General features: G+C 31.7%; 1 protein-coding gene across 1 annotated transcript; it reads right to left on the reverse strand.

Annotated features, from left to right (window-relative positions):
* Window positions 1-11,715: 11,715 nt before the first annotated feature.
* Window positions 11,716-12,885, reverse strand: LOC131632787 (uncharacterized). Its single transcript, XM_058903515.1, has one exon. The coding sequence runs from the start codon at window positions 12,883-12,885 to the stop codon at window positions 11,716-11,718; it is 1,170 nt and encodes a 389-aa protein (XP_058759498.1).
* Window positions 12,886-23,236: the final 10,351 nt, after the last annotated feature.

The raw sequence follows: 23,236 nt of genomic DNA on the forward strand, positions 1-23,236 counted from the left end.
ATTTTCTAGGAATAAAGAAGAAAAATAGATAAAAATTACAAAGAATAGCGAAGGAGAGGAGCAATACAAAATGTGTCTGATAATAAGAGTTATGATAGTTTATATATATAATAACAGTGCCACTGAAAAAACAAATCTTTTTCTTTTTTTAACATAAAATCTTTTCGTTGAAAATAATAATGAATTCATATAATAGATAAGGTTGTGTTGAATTTTAAAATAAAGATTTTGTTTTAAAAATAACTACTTTCCAAATATTTGAATTCATATAATAGGTAAGGTTCTTTTGAATTCATATAATAGGAATGAAATTTGTAAGTGAATGTATTTTTCTATATTTACATTCAATTAAGATAAGGTGACAAAGTTACACGTATCTGTTTTTATAAGATTAGATTTGAGTTTATATATTTTACTTTTAAAAAAGAATATTTATTGAAATGATTATAAAAAGAAATATAATAAACCATCTGTAAATAGAAAATAGTTAATAGAATATTATTGAGTAGAATATAACATTAATTAGTGGCTAACAAATTACCTTACAAATAGATTAAATATCTCTTCCATTATTAACTTCTATTTGGAATAGATTAAATATATTTTTTACCAGTTAGATATTATCCAGAAGTTATTAAAGTATAATTGATGGTAAAATTCTCTTTGAAAATTTTAATACTTTTGAATTGAGTTTGGAGGAGAGATGTGAACTATCTTTATGAAAACAATTTAGAATTGAGTTTAAATGCATCAAATCTAAAACAAAAAATATGAAAAATCAAATAATCTAATATACATGTATAAAGTATCTGGAAAAACCATATACACCCTTCTGACTAAATGACTTAATTTTTCTTATTTTAGGGTTAAAAATTAATATTTACACTCTTATTTCAATTATATGCATTTGATAATGGGATTAATAGTAATTCACCCCTGCAACGTTAGTGAATTTTTCTTTTTCACCCTCCCTACCTTTTGGCAACCTTTTTTTTCAAAAAAACCGTTGTCAAAACCTGCCTTTGGCAACGGTGGGGGTAAACCGAAACACGCTCATATTACAGGGGTAAATTACTATTAACCATTTGATAATTATAATTAATGCTGCTTATGTGTCACTCTCTCGATTTTTATTCCTATTTTTTATTTTTTTTAAATAACCATAAATGTAATCTATCTACTTAATCTAAATGCAAGGTTGTCATGATGACAACTTTTGCAACAACCCTAACCTAATAATGATGTGTCAATCTTTTAAAATTTCTAATATTAATTAACTATTTGTATTATAATATTTTAAAACATTAATTAGACAAATCTATTAATAATAATAATAATATTAAACAACCAATATTAATAAAATAATAATATAAATAATAATGTAATATTCATCTAATAATAATCTAAATTAATAATAATGATATCAAAATAATATTAATTATTATAATAATAATAATAATAATAATAATAATAATAATCATCGATGCAATTCTATATTCACCTTTTAATTTATTTTAATATTTTATACAATTCTATGTTAAGTTGATTACTTTATTTTAATTATTTTATATTTAATTATTTCTTAAATAATTATCAACTTAAATATTTAATAAAATTTACGTATTTAAATCCCTAAATACTACATCAATTTCTTAAATAACATTTTTATATATTAAATTAATAAGAGATTAAATAAATAAAAACTTCTATTTGTAACTTTTAAAAGGATGCAATTTTTACTTATTTAATGGTACAAATACTACATAATTTTCTTTATATGTTAGATTATCATATACATTTCCATATTCCTATATGTTTTATAAGAAATGTAATAGTTTTTTAAATTATTTTATATTTCATTATTTTTTAAAGAATCTACTCAAATATTTAATAAATTTTATGTTTTCAAATCCCTAAATATTTCATAAATTTCTTAAGTAATATTTTTATGTATTAAATTAATAAGAGATTAAATATATAATGAGAGCATTCCTAAATATTTGTATATATAACTTTTAAAAAGACGTAATATTAACTTATTTAATGGTATAAATACTACGTAACTTTTATATATGTTAGCTTTCCATATACATTCTCATATTTTTATATTTTTCATAAAAATCGTAACTGTTTTTCGTTAGATATAAATTTTCTATGAATAAAAAAATTTAAGAATAATTATTCACATATAGGAATATGAGTAAATATGGTTAGGATTTTATTAGATTATACATTTTAGTTATTTAATAATATAGAAAATGATGATTTTAACATTGGGATACCAAACAACAAAATCATTAAAAAGTCGATTAAATTTGATAACCCCTCAAATTTTTATTGTCCGTTTTAGAATAACAATACATTAAAATTAGTTATTGCCAATTATTAGTATTCAATCAAATAACTTTTCATTTAATATTTAAATTTCTTTGTTAAAAAATAAATAACTCATTTAATGAAAAAAATTTATTAAGTTTTATATATAGTTATTAGTCATTAGTTTTCGGTTATGAAATCACAATAATATTCATTCATCTCTCAATTTATATAACTCACTCAAATCATAGTATTGTTCTCCATTTAAAAAAAAATCATAGCAGCAAAACGTAACACGTTAATCAAGACATGAAAACCTGCACAATTTGGCTTAAAAAAGCCCCGTAATTCAACTGCATTTTTTGTAGTGGTCACAAAAAACACAAACCTGTCAAACAAATAAAATTTATCTTCATTATTTTTATCTTTCTGTTTTCTATAATTTGCTATTTCAATCTTAATTTTGAATTTTTGTTAAAGATTCATATGTTTTGCAGATTTGTAAAATAAAATGAAGATAGTTATTAAGGCAAGAAGAGTTGGCAAAAATGAAATATGAGTATAACAACTAAAGTCAGGAGTATCACAAGCAAATAAATGCCATAAAATTTGAAGAAAGTATATTGGCAAATGTTTCTCTCTTCTTAGGATTGATCTATTTTTTTTTATAATTTGCTATTTCAATCCTAATTTGAATTTTTTTGTTAAAGATTCATATGTTTGGCAGATTTGTAAAATGAAATGAAGATAGTTGTTATGGCAAGAACAATGGGCTAAAATGAAATATGAGCAAATAAATGCCATAAAAGTTATTGAAATTAAATTGTCAAATGTTTTTCTCTTTAGGATTCATCTATATTTTATAATTTACTATTTTAATCATATGGTGATGTATACATACAAATTTGAATTTTTGTTAAACATTCATACGTTTTGCAGATTTTTAAAATGAAAGGAAGATAGTTGTTGTGACAACAACAATTGGCTTAAATAAAATATGAGTATAACAACTACAACAGGATCAAAAGCAAACCAAATGTCATAAAATTGAAAGAAAGTAAATTGAAAAATATTTCTCTCCTTAAAATGTCTTTTTTTCCTTGATCAACCATTTATAACTGTAAGAAATATCATGATTATCTCTCGATGTAGTAATAAAATGTCTTTTTTTCCTTGATCAACCATTTACTCTTAGTTTTCTTACGTGGCATGTCCACGTGGATTTCCTTTTATTTAAATTTATTTTGCATAATCCACGTGGAGAATGGAATGAAGCTATGGGTCAAACTACCACAATTGTCTGTCCATTTGTGGGGAGCTAGGAGTTTGGGAAAGGTAGCGAACGCTATTGGTAAACCTATGTTCACAGATGAGTGCACAGCGGGTAAACTAAGAGTAACCTTTGCCTGAATCTTGGTTGAAATGGATGTGACATAGGAGTTGTGTAAAACAATCACCATCAAGGACAATGAGGGAAGGAAAATTCAGCAAAATCTGGAGTATGAATGGTGGCCCCAATATTGTGATAAATGTCAAAAGATAGATCATACGTACCATAAAGAGAAGAAGCAGCCTATTAAGGAATGGAAGCCAAAACAGGTGAACACACAACACCCTGAAGCAGCTGAGAACAAACAAAGAAGCATAGACAATGATGATATTCAAATCCTCAAAAGCAATAATGATAGGAATGAAACTCCAGATGATGCAAGCAATTGGACAACAGTTAACAGGGGGCTGGGAGACACAGGCAAGCGTATTATGGAAGGAGGACCAAGTAACAGGTAACATGTTCTAATGGATTTTCCTCCTTGAGACTTTGGGATGACCTTTCGAAGAATCCCTTACTAAATAAATGATACTTTCATGGAATATTAAGAGGCTTAATAAGACAGCCAAGAAAAGAGAATGGCAAAAGACAGTGCAAACACATAAATTCAAAATAAAGACAATATTTTATATCCAAAAATATAATATAATTTAATAATTTAAATAGATACTTGTTTTTATATCCAAAACAAAAGAACTGTATTTTATCCCCTGCAATGTTAGCAAATTTTGATTACCCCCTTATAATAAAAGAAATAAAAAAAATTCAAAATAAATAAGTCCATGTGGATTTTAAATAAATAAATAAATAAATAATAAAAGAAAATCCATGTGGACATGTCACGTAAGCAAAATTGAAGACTCCATGCTACTTAGTCAATGTTGAAGCATGCATAGCGGCAAACAACAAAAGATTTGGAAATATTTATCCAGGAATTATCGTGTCTACAAAGATGGTATAGAATGCCATTCAACGGTTTCTATGATTTCGTGCTTGGGTTTGATGAACAAAAATATAAAACGGAAAAGTAAATATAAATATAAAAAGAATTCATTCTTCGGAAAGATAAGATTTATCAAGCATTGCATATAATCTACTTCTCACAAACTTAAACTTATCGACCAGTTATACTTAACCTACGATACTCGTCTATGTCATCACGTATCTCTCACATCAGTGTCCATCTCTAGAGCACCTACGAGATTAACTCACAATCAAGATTATCTCTAACGCAAAGCTGCGAGAACATCTGTATTCTTGCATAGGCGATCTCTCGCGCGCCGCTCAAACACGAGTGATTGTCAGATCTAAATCTATCTATAGAGTTAAGAAACTAAAAGACAATCATCCTAGATATGGATTCAAGAATTTTATTTCTAAAGCAACCCAAATCCCAAGCACAGAGGAAAATTCTAAGATGAAAATCAACACAGATTTGTAAAACAAGTTTTATATAACGCCATGGGCAACAAATATACACGAGTTCAAAGTAAATATATATATATATATAAATATATATATATATATATATATATATATATATATATATATATATATATATATATATATACAAATACCAACTAAAAGAGAAAACACAAAGAGGAAGAGAAATGAACCAGAAATCTCCCAGTTTGTCAGCTCTGTTTGACAATTAATCCACCTCCAATCATCCAAATGCAAGCTCCATAGTTTTTTTCTAACTTAATCTAACCTAAAAATGATAGTTTGATGAGTTAGGAACATATACCCCACAACATAACCTAAAAAAATGTGATCTATGCCCCTTTTAACAATGACTAAATGAAAACCAAATTTATGATTTTTCTCATCCTTATTTTGAGCCTATGCAAGCGCACTTAAAGATGGCTAAGCGAGCTTCTGCATGATTTTCATTTTATTGCTCCAAAACTGCGAAATTGAAGTCGTGCCTTCAACACTTTATTCCTAGAGACTCTGATACGCATAAATACCTATCAAACAAAGGAAAACTGTCAAACAATATACAAAACGAATCAAAACTCAAGAATACGAATATTTACACAAAAGTTGGGATTTTATTACAAAAACCAAAAGAATAGAATTAATAAGTGCCACAATTATATACTCAAAATAACGACATTTTGGAACTTATCAAACTCTCCCCAACTTGAAACTTTGTTTGTCCTCAAACAGTATTAAATAAATCAAAGAATCAAAAGTAATAAACCAAAGAATCGTGAATCAACAAGTTTTGAAAAACCAAGAACAAATGTATGGCTCAATACAAAAACGTATAAACAAAGTAATACTTACCACTATCCTACAAAGACAACATGTAAACGAAACGAATCCTAAGTACAAAAATCATGCTAAACATTCTAAAACAATACAAGCTCACTTCAAGAATCACACCTAGCAAAAATCCATCAATGGATGAAAAACACACAAAGGTGGAGGACTTTGACACTCATCCAACAATCTTGCAAACGATAGACTAAATTATACATTCATCCTAAAATCATATTGAAACTACAAAAGCAAGAACCCCAAGGGCTTTTCTAGGTTGTAATGTGGCTTGGTTATCAAACAAGGGATAAGTTCTAAGGCTAATCGAAACAAAAACTTGCCTAAACCTAAGGGAGTGATCAATTCACACAGGTTCAAACAACACAATTCCGATAAAAACTTCTTCCTTATTCCAAGTTGTCACAACCAAAACACCATACTTGTTAGCACAATTATTCCATACTCTTTTCTTTTTTGTTTTTCAAAACTTATTCTATTTTTTCTTTCTTTTTCTTTTCTTTCTCTTTTCACATTTTTTTTCTTTTCTTTTCTTTTCAACCTCATAGCAACTAACCACAAGTGCACAATCATTTTTCTCCCCAAATTGAATTCAACTACATCATAATATGAATACTCCCTACTTTCTAAGGCAAGGTAAAAATTCATACAATAACACAAAGTTGAGGGTTTAAGAAAAAAGAATCAACATCCATACAAAAATAAGTGAACTAAATGCAAGCATAGAAGTTCAAGAAATAACATGGATGTTGACAAAAAGCTCAAAGGGGTTAACAAATGCTCACACAATCACAAGGTGAATTGACTATTTGGCTAAGGTGGTTGTGCTCAAAATGAAACAAAATGCCTTGATTCTTTTTCATGCTTTCATAAAATCAACATAAATAAAAGATTAAACATAATAAAATCCAGTTAAAACAAAGATTGTGGCCTCAAGCATATAATGGAAAGCTTCCTCACATTAATGGTTTGGGAAATAAATTGATTCAATCAAGAAGAAAGTAATGCGAAAGAATGAATGTTATGATAATTATACAAATGAAAAGTTTTCTAAACATGTTATGCTATAGAAAGCGATAAATGAGTACCTTGACTAATACAACTTCAAAAATAATATCCTACAATACATCCTCAAGTTAAAACACTCAAGCTTTGGAAAATCACCTCAAAAATATTTAATTACCAGACCAAAATTTGAGTCCAAACAACCAATAAAAGGATTAAAACAATGAATACTAGTATTTAATACTAAATAGCCTTGGTGAGAGTGGGAAAAAGGAGTGAACCAAGTAGAATAGGAATCCCATTGGAATTTTCTCCGTGTTGCTAATTGAGTCTGACTTTGCTCTAAATCTATCTCTAGAGTTCAGAAACTAACAGATAATCATTCTAGATAAGGATTCAAGAAGTTTTTCTCTAAAGCAACCCAAATCCCAAGCACAAAGCAAAAATCTAAGATGACAATCAACACGGATTTGTAAAGCAAGTTTTATATAACGCCATGGGTGACAAATATACATGAGTTTAAAGTAAATACATATACAAAACCCAACTAAAAGAAAAAACACAAGGAGGAAGAGAAATGAACCAAAAATCTCCCGGTTTGTCAGCTTCGATTGACAATTAATCCACCTTCAATCATCCAAATGCAAGCTCCATAGTTGTTTTCTAACCTAATCTAACCTAAAAATGATAGTTTGATGAGTTGGGAACAAATACCACAAAACATAACCTGAAAAATGTGATTTTTGCCCCTTTTAACGAGCTGCTGTCTCAGGCAATCTCGCTTAGCGAGTAGTAGAAAAAATCAAATTTTTTTCGCCATAACTTGGATTCGTAACTCCGAATTGCGCCCGGTTCGAAGTGTTGGATAGCTTATTCAATGCTCTATCTAACAATGACTAAATGGAAACCAAATTGATGGCTTTTATCATCCTTATTTTGAGCCTATGCAAGCGCGCTTGAAGGTGGCTAAGCGAGCTTCTGCATGATTTTCATTTTAATGCTCCAAAACTGCGAAATCAAAGTCCTGCCTTTGACACTTTATTCCTCGAGACTCCGATATGCATAAATACCTATAAAACAAAGGAAAACTATCAAACAATACATAAAATGAATCAAAACTCAAGAATATGAATATTTACACAAAAGTTGGGATTTTATTACAAAAACCAAAAGAATAGAATTGATAAGTGGCACAATTATATACTCAAAATAACGATATTTTGCCTCTTATCAGTCAACCGAGTGGCTAAAAACATGGAATCTTAATATTACAAGGGGAAATCCAAAAAAAAATTTACGGGGCTAAAATCAAAACTTGCTAACATTACTTGGGTGTTTTGCATATTTAACCCTAAAAAATATTAGTGTTCTTGAAAGTTTGAAGAGAAATGTTTCTAGAAGAGAAAGAGTTGCTGGAAGAGAAATAGAAAAAAGAAGGGAAATAAAAATGAAGAAGAGAAAGAGAAATTGTGTACTAGTTGGGGAAAGAATTGGATAATTATTTATTGCAAAGTTTGCTACTCACAAATGATAAATTAAGTAGATTTTGCTTGGGGCTACCCCTCACAAATGACAAAGTAATAATGACCACAACAGATAAGTGTAGTAAGGTCTCTGACTAAATTGACAAAGCAAAAATTTGTTACAGGTTGCCCTTGACAAATGCTTAATTTTGAAATTCACAATTCACTATGTATTATTTGCTAGGGGCTGCCCCTGGCAAATGTCATATTTTGTTTTTTGCGTTGTGGGGGAATTAACCCTGAGCAACTTATTAATTTAGTGATGGGTTTTATTCCTGGAAAATACCTCTGGCTAAACAAGGTTTTTTTTTGTAGTGTTAGTTTTCTTCAACTCTTTTTCTTGAGCTGCATTTAGAGCTGAAGTATCCGCGGGAGCGAAGAAGCCTTCTTCTATTATATGTCCCACAAATCTTGAGATCAAAAAAGTCACATTTTTAACACGCCAAAAATCATGATTTTCACAATTGAACATTGGGAGAAATGTATGATGATTGAATGGTGTCATTTATAGCTTAAAAAAATTATTGGAGTGAATTTATAGTATAAGGGAAATTTTTAGAAGTAGTTAGAAAGATTTTGGAATAATAGGTAGGTAATATTACTACACTTCATCATAGCTCTGATGCCACTGTTGGTATTTCATAGCTCTGATGCCATTGTTGGTATTTCAATAGTTGATATAAGATACTTTTAGAGAATTATTTAGAAAGAAGGCTATGACATTGATTTCTTGGATTATGAATTATAAAATATCAATTTCCTATTTATAGGCTCAAGTCATCAGAGTCGTCTTTGAGGGCGTGCAAGGTGGGCTACCGCACAGGGCCTCGAAAATTTTACGGTTAAACCGTAACTAAATAAGGCCTCATAAATCTTTGTCATGGTTGAATCATAACTAACCTATACAGAGCCTCCAAAAACTTGAGACGTCTCTATTTTAATTCTTTCTAGATATTTCATGATAGATTGTTGTCGTAATAATTTTAAATTCTTCTACCATTTTTATACACAATATGATTCTAGGTTCTTGTACTACTTTTATACATATTATATTTAAAAATATTTTAAAAATTTATAGCAATTTTCACAACTTTTAAATATACCACACATTGGCTATGAAAAGAAAGAATGTAACATGTGTGCATGCAATTAGTAAGCATTATTTATATGTCATTGTTTGAGAATTATTGTATATTTATTTGGATGAAAATCGATAGCATAACAACATGAAATATATGGGTGGCAAACTGACATCCCTGTGTCCTGTTTAATTCCGTTGCGTAAAAACCTATAAAAAAAAGGCAGGATAGATATAATTAAGGATGTGTGTCTAAAATTTTTTCCGTCAAAAATAGGACACAGCGGAGAATGATCGCGGGAATTGTACCTATTAGGCCTAAAAATATAAAATTTTATGTAAAAGTCTATGCACTAAAAATAAAACGGGGCAAATGTATTAGATGTTGTAAGATTAAAATCTTGGCACGTCCCGCAGAAAAATACAGACAAAACATACATATCCAACAGACCGGCCCCGTTTCACCAACCCTATCGAAATATATCATTAAATTACTCAATGCATTTATTACATTATATAATTCTTTCGTTTTTTTTTTTTACTTTTAATAGAATCTCCTCTCATGAGATAACCTTATCAGATAAATATTGATAGTGAAGTTTTTAGTAGTTACTCAAATTTTAACTTCTATATATTGTAAAAATCTTCGGTTATATAACCTATGCCATCATATATATAAATTATCTTATAATAGAAGTTTAAAATATTTTTTTTTCAACAAAATGTATTTTAAATGATAAGAGAAGTGAATATTAACATATGTCATCATATATAAATTATCTTATAATACAAGTTTAAAATATATATTTTTCAACAAAATGTATTTTAAATGATAAGAGTGAATATTTTTAATCATTCAGTAATATAGTGTCTATGATATTTGTAACATATCTTTAGCTGGCGAAGGTAATTTTAAAGCAAGTGAAGATTGAGCCAAGGGAGCATCTCTGGTTACTCTGTTTATTGAGGCAGTTAAAGGCCCATTACCTTCATCAGATAACCAAGTCTACATTGGCAATCATATTCAAGTTGGGACTTCAGGCAATCAGATTCAAGTCTTAGTGGAAGAAAATATTGCAGATTAGGATCTTGCAGTCAAGATTGTTGGAACATACGAATCAAATTAAGGTTTCTTTAATGGAGAAAATGATGAATTGAAGAAGATGAAGATTAGAGAATAGAGAGTAAAATAAGAGAGAGAGAGAGTAATTGAGGGTGAGATGATAAATTGGCATTAACAACAAATAGGAGTAGTGAGCTCCTTATATAGTACACATTACAAAAAAATTGGAATGAATTAAAACACCCAAAACAGAAACAGAAAAACAGTTAAGCTTCAGTGTAACCGGTTACGGCAAACAGCGTAACCGGTTATGCAACTTCAACACCTCCAGTAACTCTGTTTCACGGGTTCGTAACCGATTACGACAACCACTGTAACCGGTTACGCCAACTGAAATGGTAAAAACAGCATTTTCAACAAAGATGTGTGCCTTAAGGTACTAAATCAGAATTCAGAATGGAAAGCTATGCAACTCTTTAAGTGCTCTGAAGAAGTATGACATAATTTCTGGTATGAATCTTATGGCAACTATGATTCATATATGTCCAGCTGCTTCGAACTATCTTTCTTTGGATGGATGGAATAGGAACAACATTCAGGACTCGGTGCTTCTCGCCAATAACTTTCATGCTCGTCTTCATTTGAGGTCATTGAGTGCATCCTTATCAACTGATCACTTTTGAGTTGCAGTAACCAGTAAGATGAGTAAATGAAATTCATAAACTAAAATGTTAATTTAGAAGATTTTATATAAACTTAATCACTATTGTGTTGTGAGTATATTCTTCCAATTGCAGTCCTCACTATCCTATTGACTCTTGCATGTATCAAAGACAGTAACTATAATAAATTCAAAATTAATAACTAATGTTTTGAGTTTTATTAAATGAAATTTCGATATTACAACTTCTCAAAAATCCTAATAATCTACTAAACTTGGCCAGCATACATCATTTGTATAACTATATATATTAAGAGATTGTATCAAAGACAGTAACTATAATAATTTCAAAACTAATAACTAATGCCTTGAATTTTATTAAATGAAATTCAGATATTACAACTTCTCAAGAAATACTACTAATCCACTAAACTTGATAGGATACATTATTTGCTTCTAACAAGGCATGGTTTGAGCATTAGTCCCACACGAACGAAGAGTGTTTGAGTAAGAAAGAAAGTGAGGATTAGATCCACAATTGTGTGAGCCTATTTCTTCAACCATCATGAATGTTTCTTCATCCAAACCACAACTATAAATCTTGTGTTCAGTAGAAAAAATTAAAATATTGCCGTTCATGACAGTAAATCTGGTAACATGAGCATCTTTCTCTTCTAACCCCAATGCATTCGCTCTCACCTTCAAAATCTTTTTCCATGAACGTGACTTGTAATCTTTTAAAATCCAAATGGAAAAAACAGACTTTCTTAATTTCACTAAACAAATAGAACTATTGAAACTTGTCACTTTACCCCAATTAAATATGCCCATGTCACACTCGATGTGAAAACCTTTTATAGCTTCCCTTGGCAATTTAAGAATAGTTGAAGTTCCTTTTTCAAAATGATAAGACACTATGTAAGGCTTATAAAAAGGACTCGACCTCATAAAGTAATCCGAGCAATCTGAGATGAAGTGAACGGCTCCATTATAAAACACCGGCATGTCAAATTTCATATTCCTACCACCACTTAAAAAGTTGTTTTCCAATGATTTCCACACGCCTTGTTTTCCATGATATATATTGCATGCATAACTAGTTGGTGACCATTCTTCTGTGTTTTCTAAAAGAAGTATGAAATAGTCATCAGAAGAAGAGCTGTTAGAACAATCTAACATGACATTTACAGTAGAAAAGTTATGGATTTTTCTAAATGACTCAGGAGAAGGAATGAAAAAGCGAGACTTTGTAATTGGATTGCAAATAAACAATTCAATTGGATCTTCATTAATGGTATGACAAAGAAGCAAACCATTACTAGAAGCTAGAATACAAGCTGAGTTTGATAAGAACGTCAAAACATTGTTAGGAACACCAGAAAGTTGTTGCTCTTTAGGTAAATGGTGAAACTCAATCCTTTTTAGATATCTTTGACTTATTTGATCATGTTGAAGGAAGAAGCACGCATCACTCATCCCTAACAAATTACAAGATTGTTTTGTTTTGAAAGAAGATTCTTCGGAAAATTTGGAGAATGAAGTACAAGTTAATTTAAATTTACAAATGATTTTTGCGGGTAACCAAGAAAATATCTCATAAGCAATGTCTTCTTGAGAGACTGCCATATTTTCTAGGAATGGAAAAATTGAAAGATGAAAAATATATGAAGATTACAAAAAATAGCTAAAGAAAAAGAGCAACAAATGAATGCAAGATGTGTGTGACAATAAAAGTTATGTTAGACTTCATATATATATAATAATAATAGTGTCACTGAAAAAACAAATCTTTTCTTTTTGAAAATAAAATCTTTTGGTTGAAAAATAATAATCAATTCATATAATAGGTAAAGTTGTTAAAATAAGAATTTTGTTTTAAAAATAACAACTTTCCAAATATTTGAATCCATATAATAGGTAAGGTTCTTTTGAATTCATATAATAGGTAAAGTTGTTAAAATAAGAATTTTGTTTTCAAAATAACAACTTTCCAAATATTTGAATTCATATAATAGGTAAGTTTCTTTTGAATTCATATAATAGGAATGAAATTTTTACGTGAATGTATTTTTTCTATATTTACATTCAATTAAGATTTGTACGTGAATGTATTTTTCTATATTAACATTCATTTAAGATTAAGATGACAAAGTGACATGTATCTGTTTTTATAAGATTAGGTTAGAATTTATATATTTTATTGTTAAAAGAGAATATTTATTGAAAAGATCATGAAAAGAAATATGGTAAACAATCTGTAAATAGAAAATAGTTAATAAAATATTATTAGAGTAGAATATAACATTAATTACTGGCTAACAACTTACCATACTAATAGATTAAATATTTTTTTCATTATTAAATTCTATTTGGAATAGATTAAATATATCTTTTTACCAGATATTATCTAGAAGCTATTTTGTTCAAAAAAAAAAATCTAGAAGCTATTAAAGTATAACTGATGGTAAAATTCTGTTTGAAAATTTTTAATACTTTTGAATCTATATCAAAACTAGATTCAAACTCATAATTTCTAGTTAAGTTAAGAGAAGAGATGTGAACTATCTTTATGAAAACACTTTCGAATATAGTTTAAATGCATTAATCTAAAACAAAAATCTGAAAAATCAAATAATTAAAATTATAAAACCAAATAAAATCGCTTAAAATTTTGTTAAATTTTTGTTTTATATATATATATATATATATATATATATTTTTTTTTTTTTTTGTCTACTGTAATATACAATTAATCTAAAAATTTGTTACTTTTGAAATTATCATCCACTCCTTAATTTTATATTTAACAAAAAATTCAAATATTTAATTCTAAATTTAGAAAGACTTTTATTTAAAAAATAAAAATTAAATCAACCATTAAAATAATAATAATAATAATAATTATTATTATTATTATTACTATTATTATTACTAGGGTCATGCTAACGAGTGCCACAGGGGCACTGGTTAAGCATTTCTAATAAAGAAAATATGTATATTCAATGCATTGAATATATACAATATTCTTTAAAAAAGTTAATTATCTATGTTTTCATGCATTGATTACATATATTTTAGGTAACAAAACATATCTTTTAACATTATTAAACAATGTTCAACTTACCTTTTTAATCTCTTAACCACTGCCCCTGAGGCACTCGTTAGCATTACTCTTATTACTATTCTTATTATTATATCGTTCTAGAAGCAGAAATAGAATGAGAAGCGGAAGCTGCGGCAGAGTAGAGCTTTGAATGCGGTAGAGCGGGGGTGTTCATGCAAAGTTAACACTCTGACGCTAAAGTAAGTGGAAGAGTAGAGAGCATTCAAATTGTGTTTGAAATTTATTATTTTAAACGGCGTCATTTCTATATATAAGGGAGAAGAATAACGACCTCGCTATCTTTCAGGCGTGGGATCCAGAGAACCTTTGGATGTGCTTGAGGTGTACATCTCCTGCAGCGAGACATGTGATAGTCGAGTAGTCAGAAGAAGAATCTAGAAGTGCGATTGAGAAATGTGTGCCCGGCCAGAAAAGTTTTCCCAAAACCCTCGTGCTTGAATATCATGGTGAGGTTTTGGAGAATTTCGTTCTCGACTACCGACCACTCTTCTTAATGCTTCTGATGTTTGGAATGGAAAACATCTATTCGAAGGCGTAATTATGATCATTCTTGGGAGCTGAAACACTTGAGTGTTACGTGCGAGAAATGTGATTGTTGATAGGACATCTTTCTTCTATATTGCCAATACATAAGTATAGAAAGAACTATAGTCACTTACCTTTTACACCCCTCTTTCATCTTCATTCTATTCTTGAGCGGTTACTTCTTTTCTCCTCTTAAATTTGGTCATCTTGTTCTTAAGATTATTAATCCCTCATGGATAAAAAATTGCGGAATAATGTGAGAAGGAACCTAGTGAACCCAATGTCTCGGTGGGAAGATTCCATATACTTTTCGAATGTTTCTATTTTTGCCAAAGAGGGGAGTCTAAATAAGGATTCCTCTGAAGAGAGGGATTCTTCGCTTTGGGGTCTCATTATCCCTGCTGAAGATGATAGAATATGCAGTGAGTATTGTAATCGTACCATCCCTCTATATGAATATCTCTTCTCATACTTGAGTGTTCTCCTTCCCTTCATCGCTTTTGAGATATGTGTTTTCAACTACTTGAAGGTGGCCCCGTCTCAACTTCACCCAACAAGTTGGGCATATGTAAAGGCTTATCAATATTGGTGTGAATATTTGAAAGAGAACCCTTCTGTCACCAACAATTTTTCATCTTTTCCTCTGAATTGTGGCACTTAGACCCAACCAAGGGAACAAGAGTTACTTTCCTTAGTACTGACGATGCAAGTCTTTGAAGGCTTTCTTAAATTTTCGACCTTTGCAGGCCGGTTCTATTCTTGGTAACTCCTCTTCATCCCCTGACTCATGCGGCCATTTACGGAACTGAGTTAGAGGCAGAGGGTAAGTGCAAACATTTGTTTCCCATTGTTGCTCAGCGAAGCATTTCTGCAAGGAGAACGACACATACACTTACGAAGAGGAGGATTTTTTTTTCGAGAATTCGTATCAGAAGAAGAAGCTGGTGGACTTTTTAACCACCTGGATTATATTGGCGGTGTAGTTCCCTCGGTTGAAGCTGATAAAAAATGTTTAAAGCATATAATAGATGTTTCACTGTCGATAAAGGCTCTCTCTTGCGAGGATCGTCGAACTTCCTGCGGTAAGTTTGAAATTTATTCCATTCTTTTGTTGTTGGTTTTTCCCATGCTTATCCGAGTGACAATCTTTTTTCCGTGTAGATGTAATGAAGAATGAAGCAAGGGCTTAGGCTCTAAAGCGGGGTATCCTGTAACACCTGTAATTTAATTAAATTACTTTCGTATTATTTGTTAATAAGTTGTTATATGTTGCATTGTGTTGCTAAGTTGATTATTTAGTTGATTAGTCGGTCGATTACTAGTAGTATCATTTAGTATTATTAATATTATAAATATATTAATATAAATATTAGTATTATATGAGATTAATTGAGTTGGGCTTTTTTTATAGTTGTGTATAGCAAAGTGGGAGTGTGAATGTTAGGCCCAATAAGAGAAATAGAAAATTATATGGTTAATAGGAATGAAAGAAAATTAGGTTAATTGTGGAGAGTTAGTCTTAGAGAGAGAACGTAGAAGTTGTTGTGAAGAGGAAAAGTGGGAAAGGAGGCTCAAAGATAGATTCTCTATCGGAGAGTTAGAGCAACCTTCCATCCAAGGTAAGGGTGGGGTTCTGACTATATAATGGGAATTATGATGATTGGTATGTGGGGATTTAGTTCTGTTTATGTAATCGCAGTTAGTACGTTGTGTTGAGTTGATGGCTCTGTTGTATGATTGTGATTATGCTGTGTTGATCCATGAATTTCTGTGATAAGAATGTTGCCTTGAGATTTGAGTTAAATTCAATTTAGCAATCTGATACTGATATAGGAAAATTATGAGTTGTTGTGTGGTTGTAGGAATTAATTGGAAAATTAAGGTAAACTGTAAGTGAATAATTTTCATGTGATGTTCCGAACTGGGCATGATTAATCGAGGGAAAATTCCATGGAAGAATCGACTGAGTTTTGGATGAAAATGGTGAATTTATGATACACAGTATAGCAGGGACGAGTGCCTCAATATTAAGTGGCGAAGTGGCGAGCGCCACAATGATTTGAAAAAAAAAATAAGTGTGTAAGATAGGAAGGGGGCACCTGCCACCATGAAGAGGGGTGGCTGCCCTTATAAAGTGTGAGGGAGGGGGCGCTCACCCCCTGGAGTGGAAAGAGGTAGGGGCGCTGGCCCCTAGTGGTGGTGAGTGCCACCAATTCTTTTTTACTATATAAATAAATCCCTGCACATGCACATGTAGTTAATAACAACCATTAAACAATTCATGCACATGTGGTTAGTGGATTACTCTTCTTAAATAGGTTTTAATAACAATTAACTATGATGATAAACCATGATGGAAGCACAAGAAGGGTTCAAGCACAATAATGGAAAATAATTAGCAGACAAACATAACTGTAACTAACACAATAAATTAGTAGTGAAGATTTGTAAGGAAGTGGAGTAGCAGAAGAATCTTATAGTAGTAGACAGTGAGTAACAGGAAAAATAGTGGAAGCTAGTTGACAGTAAAATAATAGTATTGTTAGAATGAATTGTTCATATCAGTACATAGCAGAAAAGTAGTGGTAGCAGAAAAAAATTAATTAGCAAGATATAGTCGAATTACCTGAATACTTGTACCGAGCGGGTTGCGAATATTTTGGTCGAGACAGTGAGTTGTATAAGTTGTTGTACATGTATATTACAGATGTGAATTCGCAGGTTATATCGATGTTGTTGAATTGTTGTTGAGTTGTTGTTGTTATTGTTGTTGCGTCGTTGTTGTTATGCTGTTGTTATCGTTGTCATGTTGTGGTTGCTGGTAATTGTTGCGATCGTTGTCATTTTGTGGTTGTTGATAATTGTTGCTATCATCGTTATGTTGTGGTTGTTGATAATTGTTGTTGTTGTTTTGTGTATATTGTTTGATATCTCACCTCTTCTGTTTGAATGTTACTTCTATGTTGGTAACGTGCAGGTAATCCGGAATGAAGGCTATTTACCTTCATTAGTTCGAGTCGATGTCATTGCTCTGATATGAAACACTCAGGGGGGTGAACGCATGTTGCTTTATTTTTGATTTTATTTTTGTTGCTGAATTTAAAGTTGAATTTTGTTAAATACTTTGTTACTTTGAAGTCGTTTATGTCGGACAAACATTTTATGCTTTTGAGTTGAAGTTTATGAATCCGCTGCGTGGTAATTTAAAAGTTGTTTTATTTCAGAAGACATAAAGTTGTTGTTATTTGTTCATCCAAGTTTTAATGTGTTATGTATCTGTATTATATGCGATTATATGTTGAAGTTTTAAGTTGAAAAAAATATGGCATCCTATCTGTGTTGTGACTCTGATTTTAATATTATCCGCCTATTTGTGTTGTGTTCTTCTCTTTCTTCAGAAACTCCTCAAAATGTTTCTCTTTTGATGTCCCCTCCATTCTTGCAAATGGGTCTAGGGTCTTATCTTGTTCCTTCTAGTGATCACTAGGATTTAGTATTTAATGACGACATGAAATTTTTCACCAACCTCTCTGAGCAAGCTCTAAGATATGAGTTGAATAGTCAGATGTGGTCTGCTAGAGGGGCCTCCGTCGCTCTAACACTAGGAAAATCTGGTTGTTGGGAAGTTCTTTGGACATATCGGGTGCATGACAAAAAGAGACACTTAGAGAGGAGAGTGAGAAGTTTGAGTTTCCAACAGGAAACATATTTAAGAAAACTGAAAGAAGTTTCCGCTTCTTAACAAGAGGTAATAAAAAAATCTAGCTTCGCTCAATTTTCCTAGTATTGTGTGTAGTCAGGTGATGAATCTAGAAAGAATGATGGAAAGAAAAACTGAGGCTCTTAATTTGGCCTAGAAGGAGTTGGAGTTCTTTCACAGTCAAATTTTTTCTTTGACCCAAAAATTGAGAGAATGTGCTTCTATGGGCCTTAAGGAAGTTACAAAGTCTTTTGAGAATATGTTGCAGATGGTGGAGCATTTTCACCGTCCAATGGCTGTTTCGAGGGAGCAGATCCGACCGGGTCAGATTCTTTTAGATGGGCAAATCATCTCGATTCTCAAATAGTCTCATGTTCCCCCCTTTTTTTGGGAGATTTTGCGCCTTTAATTATAAATAATACTTTGTTTGTATTTACACTATTTATCTTTCGCATCTTTATGCTTTGGTTTTGCATTGTGATCCTGTCAATCATAATTTTTAACCGACTAAAAGCCGAGGAGCGCCAAGGTTTGCTTTTGAACCCTGCAGTTCTTATAATTTTTCATTATAAAGATCGGCAAATAATATTTGCTTACAACATAAATAACATTAAGTTTTTTGTTATGCCATGTTCGACCGCTTTGTTTGTGAGTATTTCGTGTTAATATGTATTTGTTACCTTGGTAAGATGCTGGATCGGCTGGTCGCGGTCGTAATAAAAACATGTTTTAATAAATAATGTGTTGGCTTGGCCGGATGTGTTTGCGCGTTATATCTATGATGGTGAAACATGAGTTTGGCTATTAGTGTTTGCGCTTTGAATTTCACCTGTAATGATTTCGGATGGAACAACCTAGATTTGGCTCTCCTTTGAATTATATTAATAAGAATAAGGCATGAGATTGGCTAAATACGGTTATGCTTTGAATTATAATTACAAGTGAGGGGCATGAAATTAGCTAGAGGCGGCCATGTTTTGAATCGTGCTCAAAGTCACAGAGGCTCATTCCCTAACCAAATATTGAGGATCATTTTAACTCTCCCAGAGGAAAATATTGAATTGAGGTAGACGTCTCTAGGCTCCACCTATCACGTCCCTTGGATGGGCTACATCCTAAATGGCGGTGCTCCAGCTACGCAGGATTGTGTGTAGTTCTTTGAAAAAGGGGTATTTAAATTTTGTATTTGGACGTGCAAATCGTCTCCGATAGCACCCTTTAGAGAATTGGTTTCCGTAGTCGGACGTGTAAAGGGCCTTCGACAACTTCCCTGAATTCTGAAGGCACACAAGGCACTGTGGGAAAATCATTTCTTTGGTCGGACATGCAAAGCATCTTCGATAAAACCCCTAGAAAATTTATCTCGGGCATCACCTGCGTTGGTTGTACCCCAGTTCTATATTACTGAAATATAATCACAAAGGAACAAACGTTTCAGACTTCTTGTAATTTTAGTCATAGTGAACAATTATTGGTATTATTGAAGATAATTTTTAAAAGAAACCTAAGCCTTGTTATCAACTATGTTTCCATATTCTCGAGCCTCATTCAGAGACTAATCCAAGTCCTCCTTTCTTACGAGAATACTCCAATCTCTTGTTTTCATCTACGAGAACGACCTAATTTGTGGATAGTACCATCCTGACATATATTATAGCTTCATTCTTTTCTCCTTCATCTCTTGCACACGAGATCGCACCCTCTCAACAAACAAGTGAAGGCATCCAAAAAATTTCACTTTGGCCCTTATCTCTCTCAGCAAGCTAGTCATCATGGCAAGCTCTTAAAAGTACTGGTATTCCTCAATAGTATGAGCATTGACACATTCTTGAAGCACTTGTTTCTCCTTCTGAAAATGGTCGAGCAAGAAGATAGCTCCCCTTTAGTTTTAACCAAATCCCAATATAGCCGACACCCGACGAGTCTTGTACGCCAATTTTAATAACTCCTATTAATGAAAGGCGTCATCCAGGTTTGCAAAATATGTATAATCCTCCTTTAAAATAGATGAATGATACTCCCTAGCCGTTTGAGGGCCAAGACAGGTCAGAAGTAAAGTATACAACACAACTATGTTTGATGTCATATAGACACTAGGACTAAGGTTTCCTAATATTTAATCAAGTGGCCAATGTCGAACTTAACGCTCTTCTTCATGAATCACCCTAGAAACATGCCTAGTAATGGGGCTCATTTCAGTTGCAATAGGTGACACACTTAGGGTGGTTTCTACCACAACTCTATATGGAGAATCCAAAACTTCCACTTGAATTGGGACTGGAAGGGTAACCATTATTGAACTGGAAGGGAACTCCATACGCAAGATTCTCCCAAAAGTTAGCCCTATATAACTGATCGTAAGCAATGAAGGAACCATGGGCGTCCTCTTCATCTATAGAATCATGTTATAACACTTCATACTATATACATATCAAATACTAGTTAAAATACAAATCAATAATGCCCATATAAATATTTCCATAGAAAAGGGATTTTTCCACATTACTCACCAAAGATGACATTTCCATCCTCCTTCAAAGCGGCCTCCACCAACAAACGTGTATTTGTGAACTGCTTCTTTTGCTTCTTTGGTGTCACTCCCAAAGGGATGACCTTGTCAATATTGTCTAGAGTCTTTGAAGGAAATCAATTTTCTTTTCATATAAAATTGTTGTTGGGACAAGTCATCTAGTCTATATGCGTAAGACCTAACATCCTTCAAAAATTGGCTCTAGCGCTAAAACTTGGAGAACTTGTTTGAACATTGATGAGGTGGATGAGAATCTATGTTTTGGACATTGGCACGAGTCACATCAATAAGGTGGCTAACCAAATAATACCATTCCTTGAGGTGTTTCATGCCATATAAATATAACTCAAACATCTTGGTAATCTACTTAAGGGAGACCAGACTCTTCCCCGAGATGAATTAATTGAACTTTATTGGGCTTTAAAAAGTTGGAATAAGAGTGTTAAAGATGAAACATATTGCTTGTAGTCACACGAGTACTGGAAGACTTTGATATATGTCCAACTCAGTAGCTGCAGTTGTGAAGGGGGGATGACTAGGTGGTTGAGAATGCTCACTTCAAAGTGGTTGAAAGGGAGGCGGAAGCCTATAAAAAATAACAAACATTTCTAGAGAAGAACAAAACATTCATCATAGTTGTTGCAAATCCTCTTATCCACTTTAAGAGGATGCACTCCCCTGTTTGAGAGGGGACCCGCTTTAGTAAAGACATGTTCGAAACCACCTTTACCAATAAAGGTGCAAATGGTGCCAAACATATCTTGATCCCCCAATACTGAAGATTTATCCCATGTCTCTTTTTAGGTTTTAGGTTGAAAGTTATCCATATTAAAAAAGAATGTAAGGGCATAAAAGATTTTTTTTTTAAAAGTGCAAGGTCAACATAAAGACAAATTTCAAACCACACCAAAAATCGTCTATAGCATTAGAGTTCATCAAAGCATAAAGTATAAAAAAATAAAATTTATAACTTTCTTCTACATGAACTCAAATAAAGTAAGCAAGTGCAAAAAGAAACAAAATTTCACACTCAGACTTTACCTTGAGAAGATAAACTCAATGACCTTGATGTTGTATACTCTACCATAAGAGATGCCTAAAGCATGAATTGATAAATATTGAGAGGAGATTGAGAAATATTACAGATAGACATAGGGACACATGTTAAGACATGCCTGCAAAAAGTCGAGAGACACGAGGAAGGAATTTAATGCATATTTTCTCAAGGATATCAACACCATTAAGACTTTTATGCTCCCTTCCACCAGAGCCAGGATTGAAGATAAACCTATTTAAGCTCTCACTACGACGTAAGAACAAGGGCTTATAAGAAAACAGTTAAAGGTTGTCTACAAGGCCCATGAACAATGCCTAATAACAAGCGCCGAAAAGATAGTCACACCAAATAGGTAAACCCTTATCTCCGGAAAGCAGACATGATCACGACCTCCATAACATCTATCATCATTGATATCTAATCTAACGGTCACCCCAATAAGGCATTGAATCACGCATTGGTTGTTTTAACCTCTCGTACTATATAAAGATTATATGACACCCTTTTTGGTATTCAAGTCATTATCATACTATTTTTTATTCAATGACTGACTTGTGCGTTGGAGTGTTAACGTTACATGTTCATCCTTTATCACTCATAAGGAAAGCTTATTCAACTACTCTAATACCCCATTCTACCATTCCACTACTAATGGATGATTATTCATCGGGAAAAATGCTACATAAAAATCATAATCATGGATAACGATGAAGATAAGGAGCTTTTCTTCTTCTTCCATATATTCATTAAATCATGATGTTATTCATAAAACATTACTTGCATTGATATTTTATTACATATTTTGAATTTAATAACAAAAGGAATGGTATTAGTTATATAAAGGCAAAATACTCTTTTTCGTACTTTAACTTTATCTCGGGGTCCATTTTTGTCTCTTAAATTTTAAAATGACCATTTTAGTCCCTTATATCTTCAAACAGCGTCACTTTAGTCCTTTCCATCATACTATTTGCACCTTCATTGTGTTTTTACCTAGAAACCAACAATAAATTTAATTAGGGATCCAAATTCATTTTTTGG

This window comes from Vicia villosa, unplaced genomic scaffold (genome assembly GCF_029867415.1).
Source record: "Vicia villosa cultivar HV-30 ecotype Madison, WI unplaced genomic scaffold, Vvil1.0 ctg.001020F_1_1, whole genome shotgun sequence".
NCBI classification, from domain to species: Eukaryota; Viridiplantae; Streptophyta; class Magnoliopsida; order Fabales; family Fabaceae; genus Vicia; species Vicia villosa.

What these genes read in the sequence shown, in the direction of transcription:
- LOC131632787 (XM_058903515.1), bottom strand. Translation starts at nt 12,885, where the DNA reads ATGGCAGTCTCTCAAGAAGACATTGCTTATGAGATATTTTCTTGGTTA.